We start from the raw sequence: 26485 nt of genomic DNA on the forward strand, positions 1-26485 counted from the left end.
AATGTCCATCGAGAGCCTTGTTGATCGAATAGAGACCAGAAGAATGGCAAGGGCAAATAGAGCAGAAGAATTTTCAGCATAACTCTCGTCTCGCTAACCAACTGAGCTCCATATTTGTCTATTGAATAGTCGAGGAGATTTTCACGGGGATTGGTACTTCTTTCCCGATACTTGGTGGAGATCGCATTCTGAAAATAAAAACTAATTTAATTCATGTAGTCTTGACATTCTAATGAAGTTCAGGGAAGTTTTTCACAATTTCATACCGCAATGCATTTAAACATGCGAATGATCATGTTTTCTTCGGCAGTTTTGACGTATGTATACGATGACTTTCCGATAATGAAAAATACTGAAATTCGAAATGAAAATGAGAGGATATTTTTTATTTTGTACAAAAGCAGTGAATACAAACAGCTACATCTAGAAAACCAATGTAGGTTTATGTTAAACTGTTTATTAAAAAAAATATATATTTTTGACCACTAGGGCACCACAAAGTTTTTTTTAAGCGAGAAAATTTAGAAATATTTTAAGTACCAGAAATCACCACAAACTTTTTAAATTCTTGTTGTGAAATAAATGTCAACACAAATAGTTTAGCATAACCCTACATCTGTTTTCTTGGAGTAACATAAAATCTGTTCCTCGCCAGTATCTCCTAATAATTAGCTGCAGCCATTTTGAATTTGTGACTCATTTTGCAAGAAAAAATCGTAGCCTCTTTGAATTTGGGATAGATTTTCTATGGAAAGCATTAAAATACTTGCCAAAAATACAAAGAGGGTAGGTCACAAATTCAAAATAGCTGCAGCTAATTAGGCAGAGCATGTTGTGAGCTGATGTCAGCAGTACTAACTAACGTCATCTGCTAATATCAGCAGCTGACGTTAGTTAGTGCTGCTGACATCAGCTCATAACATGCTCTGTACTTGGGAGATAACGCTCAAGAACAGATATTATGTTGGCAGTTTGTATTCACTGTAGAAAAGAAACTAACCCAAAGATGTAATCATCAAAATAGCCGGCACTCCGAAGGCAAGTGGGAAACAATCATTGTCACCGAAACAATGTGCATCTGCTCGTAAAATTGGTGTGAGTGTTGTACTTATAAGTGAACCGGCGTTGATTGTAAAGTAAAACAATGAGAAGAATGTGGCAATTTGGGCTGCTTGCTCCGGCATTTTGAATTGATCACCTCCGAAGGATGAGACGCATGGTTTAATCCCACCACTGCCAAGTGCAATCAAAATCAACCCAATGTACAGTGCAATTTCGGGTGAAAAATCGATGACTGGAATCGATCCAACTGACACAATAACACTTCCGATCGAGTAAACAATTGATAAATACAAAATAGTGTTAAACTTTCCCAGCCAGACGTCAGACAAGATGCCCCCAAAAATGCACATAAAATACACCATCATCGTAAATATATGATACAATACAGTGGCATCATTTTCAGAATAACCCAATTTGTTTTTGATGTAAAGCGCCAAAATTGCTATCGGAATACACATAATATTAATGATGATGTTGTCTGGAAAATTAGGTGAAAAAATATGATTAATATTTACTTTTCATTCCATAGAAATTGAATCGTTCACAAAATTCATTGCCGATGATGAAAAATACACGTTTGGGATATGGTAATTTTGGTGGTGCAGCATTTTCAACGTTTGATAACGTTTTTGAGTTATTTTTTCCATTTAAACCTGAAAAACCAAAGGAGTCATACATCAATATTAATGACTAAACTAACAACGATTGGTTAAAAATATTTCAACTAAAAATATAACAGTGCACTTGTGTCATTAATGTCGCATTTTATGATTCGAACATCGAAGCAATGATTTACAGCAGTGCAAACATCAATTTAAACTTCAAATGAGAATCACGATTCAGGTGGCATTGTTTGTTTTCGCTGCCCGTTTGAATTCAAACTTTGAATTTCACTCAACAATACACAGATACTTTTATTCGCAATACACAAGAGCAATCTGGTTTGGTCTATCTTACGCATTACCGGAAAACGCAATTGTCGAAAAATAAATGTCAAGGAAATTGCCAATTATTTATTTGTCTGATAATATTTTTGTCCCAAATTTCCATTGCAGTATGAAAAAAATAGCAATCAATCAGAGATTTGGTTGGAACAAACGGAATCGCAAAATGTTATCAAATAATAAAAAACGATTTTTATTATTGCTATAAAACAATTGCACGTTTGTTATCGTCTCAATGGTTGAGAAATTGAATCATAAACAAGTCTTTTAACCTTTATTGTGCCAAGCAAGAAAGAGAACACGTTTTGTAGAGGAAGAAATCACTGAATCCATTCAGAGTCACAGTTGATATTGAAAAAGAATGAACAATAGGGTGGATCGATTTTTGAAATCGTACAAATTCAAAAATGGACACTGCGCGATCGATTTGGCACCTCGAAAGAAGAAACTTTTGTTCTGGGACATATCCAGAAAAGTTGATTCCCTCAGTGCCCACTCAATTTTTATCTGGAGCATTTTTTGATGATTTCTTCAGACTATTTGTTGAAATATCTCAAAAAATACCCACTTTTCATGCATTCAAACTATCATATTTGGATTTATCGCGAAAAATTACATAAAAATAAGTCAATTTGAAACCATTCCAACGCGATTTTGTCACCTTCGTAGGTCAAAATTCGACCAAGTATCCATTTTTTGGCTACTTTTCCGCAAAAACTCACCTCTGGACCCTCGAAAAACCTCAAATGCATGGCCAAAATTGACTTTATTTAGAAGAAGAAAAGTGGGTATCTTTCGAGATATTTCAACAAATAGTCTGGAAAACTCATAAAAAATGCTCCAGATAAAAATTGAGTGGGCAGTGGGCACTGAGGGAATCGACTTTTCTGGATATGTCCCAGAACAAAAGTTTCTTCTTTTGAGGTGCCTAAATGAACGCGCAGTGTCCATTTTTGAATCTGTACGATTTTAAAAATCGATCCACCCTAATGAACAATCACTTAAAGATTGATATCGTCTTCTCAAAATAGGTTGTACTTGTTGAAATTTTGCTCTTCGCTAATCTAATTCATTGCTTTTTTCAAATCATTTAAAAACAATTGATTCGAAGTTATTCGATGTGTATCGTAGATTACTTACCTTTGGCCGCTTGTTCATCAAAATTTCCCATTTTTATTCGTTACGATAATGAATATTGCAATTAATCTTTTTGTCGATTCACTGAATTTAAGTACTGTAATTATCAGTTTATATCATTGCAAATTGCAGTGTGCAACGCTTTTATTTCTTCTGTGGTATGAAACCTCAACACAGAAAGTCGATATACAATGCGAGCGTTTGAAGAAATCAGCTCTACTTTATCAGTTTCGAGTTGTTCGAAAGTTGAAATGAAGCCACTTAAGTGAATGAAAATGTCTGGAGGAACACTATTACACTTCAGACTTCACTCTCAAGAGCGCACTTGATTCTGATTTCTTCACCGTTCAAAACGCAACTAACGATTTCAAGATGCAAATTATTCGATTTAAGCGATTGCACGATTTCATCAACACCATAACGATTCTGGCGATTACAATAGGTTTTTTTTAATGTTATCTTAATGGCCATTTCTCACTCTCTCTCTCCATGTGTCGCTTACGTCGTCGTGAACGAATACTGTTATATCTATTATGAGCGAACGCCGCAGACGCAAAACAAATAAAAATGCACACTCGGAAAACAGTTGCTACTTAGTATTAGTGATGCTTTCCCCTAAATCTATACCATACTTTTTTTACCGCTACAAAGAATTTTTTTCCTGGAAAAGCTTTGGATGTGTTGGCACGAAATTTGATAGTGACAGATTTTTATTTTCGGAAATTTGACAGTGGCAGAATTTTTTTGACCAAAAATAATCTGTCACTGTGAAATTTTATGTTAGTAAGAAAAGTTTTTTTTTTTTCAACGAAAAAAATCACTAGATTAAAGAAAAAGAAGCTCTATTAATTTTTACAAAAATTGAAAAAGTGTCGATGAATAATCAAATGTCACCATACTTTGTGTTAAAATTCAAAATAATTAGATGCATAAACGTTATCGGACTCATTAAATCGTTACAATCTCGTACTAATTGGTACGTTACTTGAATGAAGCAAAAACGAACGCACTTTAGTACACTACCACTATTGCATTATGAATCACGAATAGGAATGAGTGGCAATTTGGTTAATTATCCTAATTTTCTGTTGATGTTGTTTAAAGTTTGAATAAGTAAATAGTATTTGAAGTGATTAGTCCATCGACGCAGCTCACAGTGAACACGCGTAATTGTGAAGCCATAAATCACAAGATACCACAACGTTAAGAAAGTTGAAAAAATGAATGAAAAGTGTATTGTTTGTTTCGAAAAGATCACCGAACAAATGGTTGATGTGGTTGCAACGAAATGTCGTCATTGGCTGCACGTCGATTGTTTGTCGAAATGGATTGATATCCATGGAAGAAGTACATGTCCATTGTGCCGGTTCAATATAAAATACGCTTCCACCAGCAAGAGTTATGCGATTGGGGACGATGTCCTGAGAAAACTCCAAGTATTGAGGTATAAATATGAGCTGCTCATAAAATTGATCAGAAGAAATAAAACCGAATCAGCCCAATAGTTTTGATATAGTGAGAATATAGTCTACATATAGCTACGGCCAAGCAAGTCGCTTATATTCCCCCTTATTGCGAACCTCCAAGCAATTTTTTTGAAAAAAATTTGCTCGAATTATAAATTTCCATTTCAATTATTTGGAATGTGTTGTGAAAGAAAAATGGCAAAATATTGTACAGCATTACTTGCGACTTTTTCGATTACGAAGTAGAGCATTTTGAAAAATCGATAACGAAATTTTATCGGTACTTTTCGAAAAACAATATCTTATCACTTAATAGTAAAATGCAGTCTTTTTAAATAAAATTATCAAGCATAGACAATAAGGTCATATCGTGTGTTTATGATGTTCTGATCAATAAAACAAATGAAAAATAAAATAAAACCAGAAGTTTAATTATACTTAAGTTGATTTATTGGTTTACACGTCGATTACTTAGACTACAAAGCACATTCACATTTAATGTCGTCCCAACAAAGTAGGCACAAATACGTATGCAATATATATAACTCAAATGAGTGTCAAAAATAAACCCAGCTAAAATACAGTCGTGAAATCTAGTTTTAAATGTCTTCATTAATTGAAACAGTTTCCATTTGTCTATCGTTAAAAACAAAATTTGTACATAGTAAAACGTTTGACGTCATTAATATCGAAAGGAAAAAAAATATATATTGTGAAATTAAAGGTAATACGGTTGTATGCTGGCTGGTATGGTTATGTTGGTGTTTCCGATGTGTATGCTGAATTGCAATAGGAATGTGTTGTGTCTGCATCTAACATTAAAACGCGTTCAAATGCCTGGGAATTCAGAAAGAAATGAAGGGAAAACCAAAATTAGCGCATGTTATCTTCAAGTGGCTGAAGCCAGACAGAATCAAGACATTGTATCGCACTCACTTGATCCAGTAAACATTCTGTGATTGTGTAAGTAATTCCTCGACCCACAGTTAAATTATACAACTTATTAAATAAATCACTTAAGACCATTCCATCGTCGATCACAGCCTCCGAAACTTGTGTTTCATTATTGTTATTATTTACAGTGCCATTTGCGTAGCTGCTACTTTGGCTACGTGGATTACGGATCTTTATTCTAAATTGCAAACAGTGACTATGCACTATCAAACTCTCGATATTTGATATCGCCTTTTTGATATCCTGAAAATAAGAGCAAAATATTTTTGGGATAAGTAACTTGAATTAGTTTTCAAAAGATACAAAGCTTGGAGCATCAATAGGATTTAAAATACAAAAATATCCAAATTTAAACAAATCAAAGATTCGCATTACCCGCTCAATAGTCAAGGCTTCAATTTGGTCGTAGTAGACAGTGATGACATATCGATTGCCATACATCATCTTCAGTTGCTGCGGTGGTGCGGTGACAATCATTTTGCCTTGACGCATAATACCGATCCGATCACAGACTCGATCGATTTCTGTGATTGTGTGCGACGTTAGGATAACCGAACGATTTTCAAGCAAAATTCGATTGATTGACGCATAAACAATTGCCCGTGTAACCGGATCCATGTCGCTGGTCGGTTCATCCATCAGCACGTTTGTCGATGATCCAAAACAGGTGACTGCTACACTGAGCTTTCGACGATTTCCGCCACTAAGATTTTTGACCAACACATTGCGATATGGAACCAAATGGAAGAACTTCAATGTGTGTTCGGATACCTAAAGAAGATTGAAGAGCAAAAACATTTCATTAGCATCAATCAAAGGAAATGTAATTTGGATTCTGTAACAGGTTAAGTGGTTTTATACCTCTTCAATATTTCTGATTCGTCTCAATTGTCCATAAAAATCAATGATTTCTTCAACAGTTAGCAAGCTATCGAGTGCATTTGACTGTGGACAATACGATATTCCATCATCACGATTCAAAATGCTAACCGTTCCCGAAGTTGGTTGTAATTCACCTGATAACATCGAAAATATCGTCGACTTGCCCGCACCATTGCTTCCCAATAGACCGAAACACTGTAGAAACAATATAATTATAACTCTTCTGAAAAATATCCTCAATGAATAAAATCTTTCTTTACCTCTCCTGTTTTAACGCTGAATGTAACATCTTTCACTGCTTCATGGTTTCCATCGTAGGTTTTGCAAAGAGAATCTGCCTTCAATGCAATTTCGGTAGGACTTTCAGCTTCGCTGAAGAATGCATGCTTGGTATCACCATTGGGAACGGTTCCATTTGATGTGACAATTGATTCCAAATTGGTGCTGTGGAAAAAATACTCTCTTTATTGTCCGTTCAAAAGTAAAAACTCTAGTTTTAATCTATACTTACTCGTTTCTCTTATTTTTTGACGACTTCAGATAGGATCTCCACATGCCACTTTCGATGATGTAGTTTGTCACCCAGAATACAATGCCAAGGATGATCAGGGCGAAGTAATGTGGCAAAATTAAAGTGGTACTGATTGGCGATTTGTAGGTGTCGATGTAGTAGCGCGTAAAAACTTCCGAAATGACGTGATTTTTGCAAATCTCCATCAAACCATCGGCCAGAGCATGTTGTGGCAGAATCAAAAAGGCTCGATTCAAAAATTCACGCAAATGAGCACTCCACTGTAAAGCGAAACATGTATTGATAAAATAGTCTGAAGTGTGAATATTTTAAAAGATAATTCCCAAACTTACTTCACTCTCGCCCAATAAATCGATCAAAATGATGGTAGCAATTGTTGACATGGCAATCAAAATATTCATGCACAAAATGTACATATTGGCCAAGCTGGCATCGGTAAATAGCTTCTCGCACACATGAACCATTTGAATGCCAGCAAAACCAAATAGAGCGAGCAACAAAACAATGCCATACAAATTGTCTTTTGCTGTATAAGCCGGAATGTTGAAGATTTTGAAGACAATGACAGCTAAAATAAGGGCAATAAGGTATATTGCGAAATCCCATGCAAATGAAACGCCCCAATACGTTTTGAATGACACGCCGCACAATTTTTGCTGCAATTTCTCTCCGTTCAGTCTCTCATTTACGATATAGATCGATGCACCGGCAACCACCAAACTGAATGCCACCAGCAAAATAATCGAAATACCTGCGTCAGCCACTTGTTGAAGACTGAAAATAGTGAAAACATTTCATCAGTTGAAATTGTGATAATATTCTTAGAACAAATATTATCCTCTAGATAAATCGACTTACATTGAGGATTGACTGAGTTCCTTATCATCCAATTTCAGTGGATAGTTGTTGGTTGTGATTTTGAAGCCCGTGTCGTTCATCAGACTTCTGAAGTATGCCGTGTTCAGTTCATTCAAGAATACCGGCATTGAATGATAGCCATTGTTGTTATACCAAACGGCCGCTCGTGATCCATTTACCGACACTCCTCCGTAGCGGCTGGTCGGATACTCGTGTGTTGTGTTCAAAACCCACCGAAAAAGGTTTTCAGAAGATTCAAATGATCTACAAATATTGCCGAATTCATCGCCATTTGCTGCACAGTAAGTCGACAGTTCTTTGTATGTTTCATTTTGCCAAATGTCTCCATTTTCAATGCTATACACGTCGGTACTGTTTGAATAGAGCTTTCGCGAGAATTGCAAATCGATATCATGTTCGCCGGGTGGACGCAGTATCATGAAGCCCATGGCAATGATTTCAAACAGTGTTGGCAAGATCAACATGCACAAAATCAATCGATAGTTTCGCTTAAAATGCAAGAAACGCTTCTTCAGCAATCTTTTGATAACTTCGAACTCAGGCAGTTTTTCTTGTTGTACAATGGGGCTAACTTTATCCGTTTTCTTATTGACATCACTGCCGGCGTGAGTATGACCGTTCGATTCGGATTTCTTTGTAACTACTAGATCATTAAACACATTCTCCAAATTACTGCTTACAACGCGGAAACTCTTGATTTGCTGCTGTTTCGCCATTTCTTCGATGCTATTGATCAACGGTGAATAGTTCATCATTTGGCTGGATTCAGATCGATATGGGAGCTTGACCAAGAGCGACTCGGTTGAAATTGTGACCAGCTTCGATCCGGGAGCGTGCTCCTGAAGCAACGCATTAATGAATTCCGTTGCCTTTGAATTATCCACATTTTCAAAGTTCACATGAAGCTCGAATGTACGTGTGAATTGATCTTTTAACGAATCGGGATTGTATTCAGCGACACATTTACCCTATTTGAAAATAATAACAAAACATTGAATTAATTTTTTATTTCAAACCTCCACAATTGGGAGACATCAATCAATCTAAACTTTCGGAACAATCGATAGAATTCGAGAGTTTACTCACCTCATTCATGATTAAGATGCTATCGCTCAAATGTTCGGCCTCGTCCAAATAATGTGTGGCCAAAGCTACTGCTCGACCTTTGCGAAGAACTGAAATTAAATCCCATATATTTTTACGCGCTTTCATATCGACACCGCTGCACGGTTCGTCCAAAATCACCAGATTTGGTGAACCTGAAAAATTCGAATCATCAGTTTCCAAATATTTGGCAAATCGATTGGATATCCATTTATTAAACTTACAAATAAAAGCGATGGCCACGTTAAGTCGACGCTTAAAACCGCCAGACAGATGTTGCGAGTAGTAATTTTCGTGTTTACCGAACTGAAGATCTTTCATCACGCGATTCACTTCTCGTCTACCGTCATTTCCGTTCATTTTGATACTGACATACAGCTCCAAATGCTCTTTCGCCGTTAAATTCGGAATTAAAATATTGTTCTGTGGACATAGTCCAACGCGTTCGTCGAGATCGTGTGCCGTGATTCGATCGAAACTTTGTGGCCAGTACACGTGACCACTTGTCGGCGCAATTTGTCCAGTCAACAGTTTGATGATCGTACTTTTTCCAGCTCCATTACGGCCAAGTAAACATGTGATGAAATCTCGTCGAAAAACTATCGATACATTGTCAAGCGCCGTATTTTCACTACCTGCATACTTCTTAGTGCAATTTTGAATCGCCCCTCCGATACCCAAGTCCATGTCTTTTTTCTCAATTTCATGAAACTGGAACTCGTCGTTGGTGAAGCGCTCGTATAAGTAACCGATAACTGCATACAAAATGAGATCAACGCAAATCATCACAAGGCCAAATTTGAATTCATTCGATTCAAATGATTCATCGAATGCATTGGCAAACGTTAGCGGGCGTTGTTGCAGTTCCAATCGCATAATATACCGCCAAGCATAACAAAAAGCAGTCGCAAATGACAAACTCTGGCGTTGGAAATGAAAAATAAGAATGAATCAATTGAAATTGAAAGAAGAATGATGACTTCAAAATTGTCGCAAAGACACTTACAGCAAGAAATTGGTAGCACATGCTCAGAATTGCACCGAGAGATATGATCAGAATATAAGGCATGTATGTCATTAGGAATAATATCACAGTCGAGACCGATCCAATGCTAGCCGATGTGAAGAACGTCGACACCATGTAGCTAAAAATACAACAAATGAAATTTTCTCATTGAAAAAAAATATTTATCAAACATATCGAACGGAAAATATGCATAAGGCACGCGAATTAATTTTCGTCAATCTATAATTTACCAGAAAGAAATGACACAACCGCCAAAAAGCAATAAGAATAGATACAAAAGGGCTCTGCTAGTCGTTTGCATTGCTCCGCCGCTGAATAGAATAATTTCGCATATCAAGAATGTGATCGCAAAATCAATGAACGTGGAAACAATCCATGCAATGTTCTCGGATGATTTTTTCAAGCCCATTATTCTCATTAACTGCAATTAGAATAAAATACGTTATGGTGATTTGTTTCAAACTAACTCGCAACTTAATTAAGTTGATTACTTACCGTGCTATTTCCGCTCTCTCTCATCCAAATGCGATTACGGACTGCATTCGAAACTTGCACAATAAGCGCAAAGAAGAACAGCAATTGAATGCATTGCGCCAAATACAGACCGGTGAGGAAATTATCACGACGATATTTTGGATACGGAAATTGTTTTGTGTAAGTGTGCATATCGCCATAATTGATGCCACCTTCGAATTTCGGCTTTTCTTCGGCCGTTGAACCGCCGAGAATGCTGCTGAAAATGTCGAGCTGACGCTTTTTGCGAACTAGTTTTTCTTCGGCGGCTGGTGTTTCTGTTGCTGGTGTCGTTGTTTCTACCGATGCGCCTGATGCGTCGGTTTGTGTTTCTTCTTCAGTTATTATTCCATTTAAAGTCTTTGGAGCATCACTGTTCTGCACGATTTCATTTGGAGCATCTGTAGTTTGCGCTTCCTCAGTCTCATTTTTCTCGGTGGATATGGTTGTATTTTCATTTTCTACCGTATCATTTGAGTTTGAATGGGATTCACTGCTTTTGTTTTCCGAGTCCGAATCACTCTCGAAAGAATCGTCCGTTGTAGATGCTTCGGTCGTCGTTGTAGTTGTACTTGTTTGCAACCAATTCTGTTCACGTATTTCATTTTCTGCTTCCACCACCGTTTTTATTATCGCCTGATCGATTATGTGCTGGATTTGAATGAAACCTCTGTGGTATCTCATTTCTAATTCAAAGTTGCCATTTGGCCCGGGGAACCAGAATCGATTACGATTTTCCAACGTGATTGGTGTATTGTCAACGTCCATTCGAAGCTTGTATGCAAATTCCTTGTCTTTGTCATATCCATCATTGCCAAAGAAAATACCAGCGTAGAATAGTTTCTTGTCGTTTAATTTTATCGCCATGTCTTCCATTTCTTTCTCCGAATCAACTCCAACGAATCGATCGACAGAGAAACACTCGAATATATTCGCTACCGTTTCAATGATATCGGACACTTGCTTATCGTGAAGTAGTCCATTGAAAACTGTGTCCAGAATTTTTGGGTCAACATTGAAATTGGCCAACAATAATTGGACAAATGGTGATTTTGCCAACTGAACGATGTTCATGAACTTTCGCTGGAATTGACCCTCAACTCGCAATTGTTTTATAATCAAATCAAGCCCTTTTACCAGGTCTTTCAAGCGATTCATTGCCAAAAAAGTGTCGTTTGCCTGTATAGGAATGGATGTATTTACCATTAGAATAATTCTTATTTTTGAAAACAATATGTGAAACTGTTGAATGTACTCACATTTTGTACGAGTTTATCGGTTTGTGAATTGGCTGGTCCGTACAAAAACTTGCCTTGGATAATTGGTTTGATGTAATTCCACGTAATTTTTCCATTGTTCGTATTCGTGACATCCAAGTACAACTGCTTACAATATTGCGCTATGAAATAAAACAGTCGTCATCAATAAAGGCCAGTCAAAAATGTTAATAATAATTGATTTTAGACATGTGCTCACTTGGCATGACATCCAACTCCTCTTTGTTAGCGCCGTTAAAGTCTTGTTGGTAAAAAAGTCTATCGACAAACCGAATATTATTGCTACGTGGAAATGGTTTGCCGCAGAAAAGGAAGCCCGATTTCGCGAAAGTCATATCGTCCGACCACAATTGATGAATATCAAAACTGCTATCGATTGGCGAGCCATTCAAACCTAGAGACGCCGTGAGTTTCGAAACATTGTCTTCAAGGACTTTGAAACTAGGATGCGTTGCAATGGTCGTGATTGAACCAAGGAAATTTCCGCTGGTCGGCAGATCAACGATCGCATGGTACAGTTTATCTTCATTTAGGAACGCTTGAACTATATTCACTATTGGAGTGATAGGTGCATTGTCAAACTCGGAAATTTCCGAATAATTTTTCGTGCTGGAACATTCATTTTCAATGGAACAAATGTAGGACTGGAAAAAGGGCAAGATGCTCTTTGGTGCGGGCAGTTCTCGTGTAGGAAATTGGCATTCATCAACGTCATAAGCGCTGAATTTCAGCCGAAGCATGTAAATGGTTAGAAATATCAGGCAAGGCCAGAGGAACTGAACTGCGGTTAGCCACTGGAAATAAAAGTTCAAATAGATTTTAATAACTTCACCGAACAAAATGAAATTGAATAAATTACCGGTTGCCGTTTTTTGATGAGCACATCTTTCCAAAGCAGCGCCTTGATTTGAGGTGTGTTGACCCATTTGTCGAATTGCGACCTGGTTCCCATTTTTATTGTGTCGAATTCGTTTTTCTAAGTATTGCTATAAATTTTACGACGTCAAATTGTTTATCGAAATTGTGCACTGCTTTCAATCAGCATATTTTTTGTTTATGTTTTGTTGGCGGTGTCTTTCCTGAGTCTGATTCCTATCTGTGAATATATTTAAATTCATTAGAACACGTGCATGGTACATCGATAATATGCATTATTTAACAAAACAACGCATTCATTTGCTCAGTTTTCTTCGTTTTATCGGTTGCGAAAATCGATTTTCAGCGCATGCTTTAGCTATTCTTATGATGCAGTAGAAAATAACGGTTCACTAATAGATAAGATCACATTCGGGGATTCTTCGAATCCGATCCTATATGCACGGGTTATGGGCGAAACTCAATGAATCATGTTTACACGAGAATAAAAAATTAATTCATCGTTAAATTCCATCTTGATTGTTTATAAAATCATCGGCGACGAAATTGGTGGGAAAATGATGATTCGTGATAGGCGAGAAACCTCGCGATAAATTTAATGAATCACTTTCAATGAGTACCTTTGCATTAATGAATAGCATTTAAAATTACTTCATTCCTCCCAAATGATAATCATTTTAATTAATTGCAATTTCGAAAATAAATCTATGGCGAAAAAAAGTTGATTCGATAAATTAGAAGCCGGTTGGAAAAGGTTTCAAAAACCCTGGTATATAAACAATAATTTACTGGCGTTTTTTGCACAACGCGGAATTAAAGTGAATGTCATCAGGTAGACTAAATAGAATCCATTATTAGCATCTTACCTAATCTTGGATCCATTAGACTAGAACTTCAAATTCTTAATTTCATTTTCCTATATATTTCTCGTTTATCCAATTTATTATCATACGCTCTTTGGCATTTTGTCTGTTGGTTTCACTGATTCTCTTCTAAGCTCAAACACTGTTTTCTTTAACTCGCTTGGAATAATACTGAATACACGAACTGGCTAACCAGAAAAAAATGAGTTGTCATTTTGAAATGAATGTTATTTTTTATGACCTTGTTTGTTGCTTTGATTTTTTTTCCAAAACATTAAAGAAATAAATATCACAGTGTGTAGTTTATTCAGTGTTTATTGAAACTGTTTCACTAGTGGGCAAATTGTTAGGTTTTTTTTTATCTGGTTCAAAGTTCTCGGTAAGTTCCCATGTAAACACTTAAGAGTGAGAAAAAGAGAGGAAAAAAACGTGATGATGAAGAGATGCAACGTCGGTTCTTGATCAATATCATTATAGTTATTTTTTTCATTCGCAATTCAAGTATGATGAGCAAATATGGTAAAGATTCTAGATAAAAATAAACGCATTTGGAATCGTTTCTATATATTTAGGTATATATACACGTAATGATAAGTTGATGAGATTATGAGCTCGTCATTGTGAGTGATAAGCAATCGCGAATGATTTTATGGTGGCAAATGAAATTTTTGGTATCTGTTTCGTGTGTTGAGCTGTTAAACGGAAAAAATAGAATTCTAAATTTATTTTACATTTCTGTGTTTTGCGAGAATTTTCTGAACATTTAATCAAACAGGTTTAAATTTACATATTGTTTTTGACTAAAATACATCTGCGGTTCGTGTGATAGAACCCATTTGCCGTGACAACACTTTCTTTATACGTATTAGTACAATGCATGACACTTCGAGAACCAGCCAGTCAGCAAAAATAAATAATAAATATGCAAATTACCAGAATTCATCTTTTTTTCTGAAACGATCGAACTCCGTTCATGCTTGAAGAATTTCACAAGAAATTCATTCTTTTTTTCATCAAACTGAAAAGCATCCGCGACGGTTTATTCAATTGAAAACGAGATTTTTTTCAATAACTCCGATGCTGTCAAGTGGGTCCAAAGACTTGTATTTTTATATGTTAAATTTCAATGTTTCGAATTGTTCACGTAACATGATTATCTTTAATTTACATAAAATATTTTTGTCATATGGCTAATGAAGGCAAAACAATGAAAAAACACATTTTTGAAACTTTTTTTCAAACATTGAAAGATTTTGCCAAAAATTGCTCAACGCAAATTCTCTTTTGTGATAGTTAATTATTATTGTGCAATTGCGCAGATAGAAAACACACAATTAACAGTGTGCGCGAATGCCATCGCCCATTAACACTTCTGTGCTTTTTTAATTGTTTATCCGTGACTCAATAAACATTTATAGTACAGTGTGATGACTGTCGGCAAATCTGATTAGCACTCCAAAACAAAAATAACCCCGAACTGAAACCCAATTCAATTTATTTTCCAACGATTTAAAACTATCCAAATAATTTTGTCACATACTTTGGAAGAAATCGATTCGAATTTTTTCAGAAAAATGGGTCGGTTAGCGGTAAGCGTCCATAAGCACGGTATTTTTATGTGAGTAAATAAAATCTGTTTAAAAATAAAACAAAAAACATGACATCGGAATATTACGAAATGAAATTAGAATGAAAGTGACACAAAAAGTTATTAAAAACAAAAGTAGAAGTTTCATGGAGTTGCCGTTTTGCTGTGAAGTAGTTTTCATTTTCTAGGAATTGAATATTCGTTTTGTCAGCATATTTTAAGCACCGTCTTGACCGTTGTGCTCGGAATGAGTTTTTTCTTCTTTCATTCAAGTTTATTTGAAGCAAAATAAATATTGGTGAAGCGATTGACGCGTTTTGTTTGAAGTTTGCTATGAGATTATTTGTCAAATTACGGGTAGAAAGGCCGTGATCACCGAAAGCGACAAAGATTTCTTTTATATTATTGGAATGTAAATAACCACGACAGGCGAATGGGTCTTATTGTGATTGAATTTTGACGAGCGCATACTTTCGAGTCATAAATCGTTCAAGTATTTTGTATGTGTTAAAATGAACTTAATCGAAAATTGTTTGAATGGCAGGCGATTTCATTGGTTTCGATCGATTGTTTGCGTCGTCGTTGTCGTCAAAGTGTTAACGAAACGGCAGTGAATGTGAATGACAACAAACAAAAACCATCGGATCGTGGTTCCGAGTGCATTTTGATACGCATTTGGAATTGCAGTCTCACTTCGAAGGAGGTGAAACGAAATAAAAAAAACGAAGCTGTTGTGAACAAACAAACGGTAAACTGTTTGCCGTGCTGAAGTGAGTGTGTATGTCAGTTTTGCACATTTTTAATACAAGTATACATAAGTGAAACTGAAACGCTGCCAGCTTACGATCGCCGAATATCAAGTACACCGTTTCATACAGGTAGAAACTGAGCATGGAATTGAGGTTAACGTTGTCATTGCTGCTTCTGCTGGCATTTATTTGTCTTACTCTCGCTCATACGTCGTTGTGTAATTGAACGCTGCAGATATCGATCGTTTGAATATGTTGTGACCGTTCAGCGCAATTTTACGTACCGTCAATTGAAACTTTCCGTTTGAGCCGCATGAACAACTGATCGGATCTCGTACGATTTACAATCCGTCAAGTATATCAAATGTTGTGGCATTTCGAAATCTTCCAAAACAAAATACACACCTATATGATCCATTGCATTTCTAGTTTAGTTTTTTTTTGTTCTGTACCGTCAACCAGTTGGCAATGGATTATTCAAATCGATCGTTTGTTTGTTCCATTCTCGAACGACGAATTAAGAGAATCATGCCAAGTAAATTCTGACTGAAATTGAGCAGTTGGCGATCGTCACACACATTAATTTTCGAAATTCCATTTAAAATGTGAAATGCCAAGCACATTCATCAGATTTAACCGTGATGAGCATCAACATTCCATTCCATAGTCCGCGCCTGGGCTGTGCTCCGCGTTGTGCTGCTGTTCGAACGAAAGATCGACCGAATTGCCGCACTTATCTACCCGTAAATCGTGCTCAAAACTCTGTTACACACGCAAGCACCAAACAACGGAGAGCGGGCTCGTTTTGAAATGCTTCTACTTGCCTCGAATGGGTGCGATTTCAATTTCATTAAAAGTTCATGAGAGAGTTGTTGCCGTGCCGATTCCTAGTTCGCATTCTCGATGTATGCGCTTTTTTGTCAATTGATGGTTTTTTATGATAGGAATAAAAAATAAATAAAAATAATGAGGAAAAAATCGTTATTTGCAATCCGGACCTCCCATGATCGCTACTATCATTGCCAGATTGCGAATTCGGAATACAGCTTCGGTTTATTTATAGCAATCCGTTTTAATTACTCCATCTTCCACGAATACAAAGAGACGCACTGTTTGCATTTCAACGCGGACGATTCATTCGATGCACGGCCATTCACTGATAAATTGCGATGCTTTTCAATTCACTAATCCCATGGAATTATACGATTTCATTCGATAGATCGACGAACAAACAAACACACATGACAATTACTGTGGTCGACAACAGAGGTTTTTTTTTAACAAAAAATTTAAACAGATACCCATTATTGTTGTTCACAAAGTAGCATCCATAGAAATGATGCTAAACAAAAATTTAACAAAAAGGGAAAAAAAGAGCCGGTTCGCGAATGAGTGGAAGCTTAAAAGCGGATAGTTTTCCATGGATATGTCGATCTGAATGAGCGTGTGTATGATGCATCCGTAATTATTTATTATTATTTGAAAACAGTATGAATATGATCTAGTTTATTAGTTTCTCTCTTTCTCATCAATTTCATTCATTTTGTTTCGTTCATTGTTCCGAGTCATGGTACGTTTACGTTTGATTTTTCTAGCTATAGATTATCACAAAAAAAGTGTTTTGCGATACGCGTTCTAGCACAGTAGCAGCAGCAGCGACTGGAACTCATTAATTTTGCGCTTAAAAAAAACATTTGAACGGTTAGCCAAGAATTTGCTTGCTTCAAAAATTGCAATCGGAATTAACACATAGAAGGTTTTTCCTCATTTGGAACTTTCGAAAATGTTTTGAGTTTACGAAATGTACGTCAGTCAGTTGTACGCTCAAGCGTAGCCATCGCTCAAAATGCACACCTTTCAGCAAAGGTGAATTGGCTGTTTTATGCACTGCCCGTATAAAACTGTTGACACGGAGGTAACGAGAAAAAAAAAAATAATAACATTGGTCTTTGCGTAACCAAAAGTCTCTGAACTGAAAATGGTGATCATTCATCGAAGTGTTTGACATGTGATTGTAGTAAGCCGTGAGTTTTGGATAGGCAAAGAAAACTCGATTGAAGAGAATGCCTATTCCCAATGCTCGGCTCATCAGTACAAAGTATTTTTCTTGATTAAAAATTTAAACAAACTGCTCTGGGCATTAACAAAACCATTCATTCATTAGCAAATTGAAATAAAATGCACGATCTATCACTACGGTTTATTTTTCACTTTTTTTTTGTTCGTTGTTTTTCGTTAACGCACGCAGATGCTCGTTCAATATCTTTACAGCTACCGATTTTCCCTCGCAAATTCGCACAATAAATGCCAATCAACAGACAAAATAAACCCCGAAAAAAAATATTTGTGCAAATGAAAACCAAATTAAAAAGAAAATCGGTCAGTCATTCGTTGCGGTAATTAATCAGGAACTTCAGAAATCATAACAAAAACAATTCACTCGCTTTCGACGTACTGCTTTGTGTAACAGTGTTCACTTGGTGTTTTCTTTTTCGCATACAATATTTTAAATTCACTTGTATCAGGCGATTCAATCAGAACGCAATTTGAAGTTTGTCAATTAGTAGTTTTTTTTTATAGCTAGAACTCGTTCGCATTCAAATTTTGATTGAAATCAATTAACAAGCTCGTTAGACAAAAGCCCAAAGAACATTGACTTGATCTTGATCACACGATTTCACTGCAGAAAAAAAACTGAGCCGCGTGAATACGTTTTTGAGAATTTCTTCGTATCTTTTTTTTTACATTCTCGTCTCACACTCACTTTAGTTTGACACCAAAAATTGGTCGTTTCGTTGCAAGCCCAATAGTTGTTGAATTTTATTTCGATTGGCTCGTTTCGAAAATGTCGTTGTTGATTGTTCGAGTTTAATTTTAAATTTCTCTTCATCCAATTAAAACGCAACAGCAGCAGCAGCACGTTTATCGATAGTGATACCAGTCAATATATATAATAGGAGAAACAAAGTACGGTCGGAAAGATACTAAAAAGCGTGTGTTCGCAATCAACCACACCAGTAAACTGATCGCAACTCAATCGACTTTGCTGAGAGAAAACCAAACTCGACTCGCACGCTGTTTATTTTTGAACGTGGCTTTTTTTACAATGTAATTCGCATACTATCTTTCTCTGTCTTTTCTCTGGCGTGTATGCGCGCGCCTCTTACAACCGCACGGTCGGTCGGCTTTCAATGTTTTAGTGTTGTGTGTACAACCAAACGAAAACGAACGTCATACCAGTTGTTTTGCTGTTTTATATTATTGTTGTTGTTGTTACTGCTGTCGCTGCTGCTGTGCCGTGTCTTCTTTCGGCAAACGTGAATCGAACAAGTAACAGAATTGTTATTGTTGTTGCTGCTGCTGCTGCTCTTGCTGCTGCTGCTTCGTTTTGTGTGTTTTGAAATGAATGAATGTGATCTAGTGACGTTGAACCGGTTGGTCGGCCGATCATGTTACATTTCGCTCTAACATATCGTTGAACGACGCGAATCGATCGCAGTGATGATGAAAATGAATATATTGGATCCAATAAAGCGCACCCGATGAATAAAACCGATTTTCATTCGAAAATTTTGCAAATACCTCTACCGTATTATGCCGACTGATGATAATGTTTAAAGTAAACGAACGAAATGAAAGAAAAGAAAAAGAACAAACCGATTATTAGTACATATTTGTAATGATTAATCAGCAATTTATTAATTGAACACCACTTTGAACCAGACATTCATCATTGGACTTTTTTTTATAGCTATCAAGCTGAATTGATCGAGATCTCAAACGTAAAATTAGTCGAAATTGATTCGATTGTAATTTGTATTCAATTATTCAACTAAAGTAATGATACTCCATGATAATCAATTTTGGTTTTTGCTCAGAATGATAAACGTTCTATTTCCGCAATGAGATTAAGAATCGAAATTGTGAACATTTTTTTTTAATCTGCGATAGAAGAATCATTGTTTGATTTATAGGAAAACATGATGGAGACAGGATTTCAGTGCGAAACTCTTTGCATTGAATTGAAAGCGGTCTAAATTGTTGAACTATTTCAGTTTCATTCACAATTTCTTAACGACTCTTCTTTAATACTGTAGTCATTGTGCTGGGGATCATTTTGTAATTTCTTCATTGGCCAGTCCGACTGGTATTTCATTGTTTTGCTATTGCATCATGGGCCAACGACAAAAATATTTAGTTTTGAGCAACGTATCAGATACAGAAAAAAAGTCATTTATAATGTTCGCGGAGACTGAATATGATGCGCGCTTTTCGACTGAAAATGGTTTCTGTCTATTTTCTCATTTCCACCAACACATACAACGATGCCAATTAAAAAGGTGTTCTAGTTTTATCATAAAATTGTGTCAGCTGTGAGAAAACACGAATATTTCTACGCGCTAGTTCTGTATGTATGTGTGTACGAAAACTGAATCAGTATTCAGAATCATTTGAAGATGATTCATCGAACGACGAAGTCAAATGAAAATAGTCTTGTTATTATAGAATATGTACGAGTCGTACAGTACGACAGAAAAACATAACCAACTCAATGCATTGTGTGTTAAAAATGTCGGAGATGTTACTGTTCTACAGTTCAGGCGTGTTATCGAATACTTTGGCTTACATGTCGTGTCTAGCGACCACCACAATGATTCGAATATGATGTTGATACAATTCATGCAAATCAAAAACTGAATAATTACCGATATGCTTGAATTGAATCTAATTCTTTATGGCAATGGCGATATTCTTATCACATTTCTCTTGTCGTTCTAGAGATAGGTTCAATCGTCGAGTCTATATGCATCGCACTGAATACTAAGTGGGAGAGCTAGGAAATTACGCATGGAAAATATCAACTGCGAATATTCTACACTCAATAAAAACGTGTGCAGAATTTTGAAAGCGTACGCAACGATTATTGCTTTTAAAATTCTGTTTATCATTTCATTAGTTGCAAGTTGTGCTGCTTTGACGTCTTTCTTTATATTTTTGAACACAACCACGTCAGTTGTTTTCTACATTTATTATTATTTTAAATGATTTTTCGGATGAAAAAAACAAAACAATAAATACCTTTTCGCATGTTTTGGAGGTGTATTGCACACGCGCCGCATTCAACCAGAATCGATTGATTACGGCCTGGTGGATCGATATAAGTGGCATTTTATTGGGACTTATAATTTCATAGGCTATATGCTAAATATGACAACGATTAGTTGAAACACTCGATTCGTGCAAATGCTAAAAAATCATTTTTGTTTATTCTAGAAATGTGTGATTTTCCTTTCCTGCCAAACGAGACGGAAGTTAACGGAAAATTTATCAGGTGGAAAGTCAGAATGTCATAATGACATCGAAACTTGTTGTTTTGCGTGCTGTTGTTATCAAAGCAGCAATTAAAAGTTGAAAGCATTGAAATCCATTAGTTGATTCCATGGCGATATAAATCTTCGGGTGCGGCCTGCATGACCATCCACCACACTGTGATTATAATTGGCCGGTAGCAAAATAAAATGATGATCATGCCGAAAAAGAGAGAGAGAGAAGAAAAATGTCAACCGATGTCTGGCATTCACTTGTGGTCAATCGTCGATAAACACTTTGTACTCGACGCATGAAAATTTGCTTATTGAAAATCATCGGGCAAAGAAAAAACTGCAAAAAACAACAACAACATCAACAAAAACCTATAGCGTTCAACATTGGGCGGAAATAAGTTATTACATCTCTAATAGCCATATTAACGAAAAACGTTGGTTGATTTTAGCTACAATAGCAGCGACTGGTTAATGATCCACTATCAGTTCATGCCGATATTTGGTTACACCGTTGCCCTTTGTTGTTCTGTTGAATTGACGAAAAAATGCTTCTTTTCCCCATATGATTTTGAGGTGATTGTATGATATGAACGTTTTTGCTAACTTGGGAAGCGAAACCAATGTCTTTGTAAATTATTGACATTGTCAGCTATCATTGTAGTAGCAAATAAATATTAGTTAAAGTTAAAATCACGAGTTTTTTTTTCAGTTAAAGTGCGATCAAAATTGACGTGCCGTAAATATGTGATCGCATTTTTTGGTTTACCGTCGGTTTTTTGTAGACTTCTTGAATTGAGTCTTAATTACCATTCATTTGTTTGAATTCACAGGTACAAACATGTATTTTAAAGCTAAATGCAACTGTATCCTGCTGCTGTGCATATTCTGCGATATTTGTATAAGCAAATTTGTTTTTCAAAGAACGCAAAATCGTCTTCAACGCATCCGTGTATCGTCTACGACAGTAGATGCTTAGTCAAAACCAACACGTAAAATTTTTATTGTGTTATTTGTGTATGGTTGAATTTTTGTGTGTTTACATTTTTGAGACGTGTTTTTGTTTCAACTCCTATTTACACCGTTCGTCTCTAGAATGATTCAAGCGATTATAAACGAGATAATGAACTGGCTTGCAGTTAATGAAACTGAAAATGCCCTCAACGGATTCCTGCTATTCACCACATTCGTACCCATCATTCGAGATCTTTAAACTCTTTTTCGTTGTGTTTGACCTTGATTGAGGAGCAACCAAAGCAAAGTTGCAGGCAAGTAAGTTTCATTGTTGTTTGAACGTAATGCGTAGGAATGGAAACTCGTTCATAAAAATAAAACGTACGTCATCAGTTCAATCGGTCCATTTTCTAATGAGCCGCATAAAATAAATGAATAAAAACTGGTTCTGTTTTTATCTGCTCGCAAATTATAAATATAATATAATTATTTTACAACAAAAAATAATCCGCCCGTCCTGATGTTGAGATATATGCTAATTATCATTGTGGTACAGCCACAGCGTCACGTATTTAGTGATGTTTAGTCATAGGAAAGTCCACATGCTCATCGTGCACACAATAATTAGTAGTTTTCAGTTGCTTTGTTTACATTCTTCGTTTATGCTCACCAGCTCACCAAACACACACTTCGAATCTGCTCATCTGCTCAATCTGCTCACGATGCATGTCGCTAACTAATGCGTACCAAAAACATGACGTTTCAACGGTCGTGAGAGCGAACAAAGAGAAATACAGAGAGAAACATGAATCAGCTGTATTTTGACAGTTCAGTCAGTAATGCAAGCGTAACCAAACAATAAACACGTTTAGAGAGCAATTTCACTTTATTCGCAGACAAATTGAAGAAGAAAAAACATTTTAATTATTTTCAGTGTTCGAAATATTTCATTTTTTTTCTTTGTATTTTGGTGTTGAATAATTTCTTTAATTTTTTATCAATCGATTTGTGGTGAATATTTGAAGAACAAAGAAAATGGCAAACGGTTTGTCAATTGATAATTGTTTGATTCAAGTTCGTTCTCGGTTACAAGAAGAAGGCATCAAATTATGGCTTGAACCATACCACGTTGAAGGAATTGGGTCGAATGATACAGAGTTGGAGGTAACTTTCAAATGAAAAGATAATAAACGGAATTCTGTACATTTTTTCGTGGAAAAGTTTTGATTTCATCATCAGAAATTTTATGACGCAATTTTTATCATCTTCTTTTTTGTTATGGTTTAGAGCTTGGCATCACGATTGGCATCAACAGTGAATATTCCATACAACTACTGCTTGTCAGCCATCAATGAACTGCAGGCGAACGCCATCGATAAACTCAAAGCACGAGATCTTTTCAACGAAACAGGTAAAATTGACTATATTGTGAGATATCTCCTAATATTCTGTCACGACTGTATTGTTTACCCTTTCGATGAATGTTCTAGGTGTTGCCACAATAAAGGTTCGCGTTCCGGATAAAAACACTGGTGGCCGTTTGATCACCGTGCAACTGAAGCTGGATCTTATGGTAGAAGATTTGTATACGGACATTGCTGGGAAACTGGAACTTAGTCCCAATAAGTAATTCACATCAAACTCTTTCTTTCATCAACTTTTGCGTTATTCGAAAATTGCTTCTGTTTCAAGGTTAAAGCTTATCAGCGCTGGTAAAATGTTGAATCGCTCTCAAACGCTTCAAGACCAAGGTATTCAGAATAATCAGCAAATTATGGCCATCATCCTGGAAATGGATGAAAAAGAAGCTCACAAGGAAAATGGCGCCTTTGATAAACTGCAAGAAGCGAAAACAGATGCATCGAAATTGTTGCAAAAGAATGATTCATACATGGATGTAAGTTGATTGTTTCGGGGGAAAAATTTCGTTGAGAAAAAAATTAATTTTAATTTAAATTTTAAATGCTTAAAATTGAAGCAGTTCATTATTCACAGTTTTATTATTGAAAAAGATTTTATTCCGAACCTTACACAACAAAGGCTCGATTATAATTGCCAAAATTCCAATTTCGTCCATACAGATAGAGGACCAAGACGGCAATGTAATTCACATCCCACCCGAGGAGAAGAAGGCGATAATGATGGCCTTGGCGATACACGAAAAAGGTCGTGCCGCTCTACGCCGAAATGCTTACAATGACGCGCTCATTTTTCTGTTGGAAGCTGATAACGAATATCGCATATGCAACTCTCAATTGCTGGAAACCGTTGATAATTATGCACTGTTGAACCTCGATATCGTCTGGTGCTACATCATGCTCAAAGTATTTCATCTTTTTTCCTCACATGAATCTGGTGATTCTCTAAAAATATTCATTCTATTTTTGTGCCGCAGAGTATCAGTCATTTGCCCGATGCTGAATATCGCTTGCAGATTTGCGAGAGACACTTCAAAAAAAGCTACGGTGAAAATTTGAATCGAGTGATGACGTTGAAAGGCAATGCTGCCAACGAAAGGGCTCTCATAATGCGCATGCATTTGTTGCAAGCTATTTTGAATTTTCATAAGAATCAACGAAATTTTGCACTTGAACTTCTTTCGACTGCAGACCTCGAGTGGCAACAGCTACAAGTGAATGAAGGACTGGTCGACTCTTTGGTGGAAATGGGTATTTTTTTTAAAGATTTGGACTGTCTGTTTTAACGAATATAGATAAATTCAATCAATATTTATTCAAGGTTTCACAAAGACCGAAGCACGCACAGGCCTACGAGCATGCGCCAACAATATCAGCGAAGCAATTGCTTTCGTACACGATCGACGCGAAAAGTTGGAAAAAGCAAGAAAATTGGGCCGAGAACAACGTCGAGCCAAGAATTCATTGGTCAAAACACAAAACAAGAAATGGGTCAATCCACGCACATTGCATGTTCTAAGCGAAATGGGTTTCGATAAGGATTTGTGCGCTCTAGCACTGCAGAAAACGGACAATGATATCAATCAATCGGTGAGAATCATGGGATTAATTTTTTTAAACGATCTTTATATTGACATGAGAATGATTTCAGATTGCTTTGTTGCAAGAAAACCAATCGATACTGCACGACGAGCTGTTACAAAGTGTCAAACCGGACGAAAGTTTGTGCGAACAAATTCGCAATATGGGCTTCGACATTGAGATGATCAGGCAAGCATTGAAGGATACGACAAATGACATGTCAAAGGCCATCGAAAATCTTCTCCAAATGCAAGCTAATGGAACATACCAAGACGCACTCAAAGAAGTTCTGAAATCTGTACCACCAGCGTTAGGGGAGGCATTAAATCAAGCAACAACATCGGCGGCACAGACTGCTCAAGATTATGAAGGTGAAATGAAGGTCAGTTGGATTTTGATATTCGAATTATTCACATTGACTAACATCGAGATTATCTTTTTTAGGCTTACGAACGGTTCGCCGAAGATATGGATTTAGAAGATAATGCATATTTGGATCTGCCACTTAACGAAGAACGTGTTTTGCTTGACGAGTATAAAAAGATGCTTGATATGTGAAAATATCTGTTTACAAACAACAATGATAGTGCTGATGCTGATACTTTTGTACGAAATTATAAAATAAAGAAAGAGAACCGGAAGGAGGACATGAGTTCTAAGATATTGAAATAAACTCCTGTCCAAAGTAAAAATAAAACATAATATTGTGTGATTTTATGATTTTATTCCTAATCAAGTATCTTCGTCTCTATCTATTGTCTGCACTTATAAAATGTGTTTGATAGCAACATGTTATAAAGTAATACGAGTCTACTTATTTTCTCGTTTTTTCGATATTTTTGCATCGACGCAACGACACACTTGGCAAACACAATAAACACTTTAGATCTTTATCTTATAATTGTAATCATATTATTACGCATTCACTTTTATTGGTGCATGAATCGTGTTTTACAAAAAAGACACACTGGCTCCCGACCGACCCTTCGTGACCCTGACATTCATTCGCGACGAACGCAAAAACTGTATTTCGATCAGTGGACAAAAAGCAAGAGCATGGGGCTGGCATACTAATACGACGCGGAATGAAATCCGATCATTTCAACATCTTTTCTAAATGGGTTTATGAAAAATATGGTGATGAACGTTCTCATTTATTCCTGTGGTGGATTTAAGTGCCCGTTTTATAAGCATTTCGATAAGATTCGGAATTTATTATCCCAAAATTGTTTTATGTTGTTTATTACTCTGTCATAAGCTTGAACTAATGGGCCTAAATTCACAAATACTGCTTAGGATAAGTGAATATCTGCGTGATCGAAAACAACTCGTGAAACTCGATTCAAACACCATATCTA

At 36.3% G+C, this 26485-nt stretch overlaps 3 protein-coding genes across 4 annotated transcripts; 1 reads left to right on the top strand and 2 right to left on the bottom strand.

The window, feature by feature from the left end:
• Positions 1-3599, bottom strand: LOC129570017 (peptide transporter family 1-like; the record flags this gene model as incomplete). Its single annotated transcript, XM_055449368.1, is given in 5 exon segments — positions 1-188; positions 267-352; positions 1001-1504; positions 1578-1715; positions 3147-3599. Coding segments are annotated over 5 exon segments (947 nt in total), but the record flags the coding sequence as incomplete, so codon positions are not given.
• Positions 3600-5036: 1437 nt separating this feature from the next.
• LOC129570018 (retinal-specific phospholipid-transporting ATPase ABCA4) lies at positions 5037-19079 on the bottom strand. 2 transcript variants are annotated; one of them, XM_055449370.1, is made up of 17 exons: positions 18618-19079; positions 12637-12873; positions 11977-12571; positions 11760-11899; positions 10483-11679; positions 10218-10408; positions 9967-10105; positions 9185-9881; positions 8943-9115; positions 7836-8824; positions 7310-7751; positions 6957-7237; positions 6706-6889; positions 6425-6640; positions 5939-6334; positions 5546-5806; positions 5037-5446 (listed from the first exon to the last, which is right to left on the bottom strand). In XM_055449370.1, exons 2-17 carry the CDS (start codon positions 12727-12729, stop codon positions 5363-5365), a joined length of 6078 nt encoding a protein of 2025 aa, XP_055305345.1. In that variant the 5' UTR covers positions 12730-12873; positions 18618-19079; the 3' UTR covers positions 5037-5362. The 2 variants fall into 2 exon arrangements, with proteins under 2 accessions (XP_055305345.1, XP_055305344.1); XM_055449369.1 differs by lacking the exon at positions 18618-19079 and adding an exon at positions 13520-15783.
• A 2053-nt stretch (positions 19080-21132) lies between these two features.
• Positions 21133-25824, top strand: LOC129570019 (NEDD8 ultimate buster 1). The gene is made up of 10 exons (XM_055449371.1): positions 21133-21750; positions 22008-23292; positions 23416-23539; positions 23619-23754; positions 23821-24025; positions 24210-24452; positions 24524-24797; positions 24868-25136; positions 25198-25509; positions 25572-25824. The coding sequence occupies exons 2-10, from the start codon at positions 23164-23166 to the stop codon at positions 25683-25685; spliced, it is 1806 nt and encodes a 601-aa protein (XP_055305346.1). The 5' UTR covers positions 21133-21750; positions 22008-23163; the 3' UTR covers positions 25686-25824.
• The last annotated feature ends 661 nt before the right edge of the window (positions 25825-26485 follow it).

Source organism: Sitodiplosis mosellana, unplaced genomic scaffold, assembly GCF_009176505.1.
Source record: "Sitodiplosis mosellana isolate CC-2019 unplaced genomic scaffold, AAFC_SMos_1.0 Smas_scaffold_47, whole genome shotgun sequence".
Lineage (NCBI taxonomy): Eukaryota > Metazoa > Arthropoda > Insecta > Diptera > Cecidomyiidae > Sitodiplosis > Sitodiplosis mosellana.

Coding starts and splice junctions, on each gene's coding strand:
- LOC129570019 (XM_055449371.1), top strand. CDS start 23,164: ATGGCAAACGGTTTGTCAATTGATAATTGTTTGATTCAAGTTCGTTCT. Junction 24,026..24,209: donor AGAATGATTCATACATGGAT/GTAAGTTGATTG, acceptor TCGTCCATACAG/ATAGAGGACCAAGACGGCAA. Junction 25,510..25,571: donor ATTATGAAGGTGAAATGAAG/GTCAGTTGGATT, acceptor TATCTTTTTTAG/GCTTACGAACGGTTCGCCGA.
- LOC129570018 (XM_055449370.1), bottom strand. CDS start 12,729: ATGGGAACCAGGTCGCAATTCGACAAATGGGTCAACACACCTCAAATC. Junction 10,409..10,482: donor GAGAGAGCGGAAATAGCACG/GTAAGTAATCAA, acceptor TTCTAATTGCAG/TTAATGAGAATAATGGGCTT. Junction 8,825..8,942: donor GCATCTTAATCATGAATGAG/GTGAGTAAACTC, acceptor ATTTTCAAATAG/GGTAAATGTGTCGCTGAATA.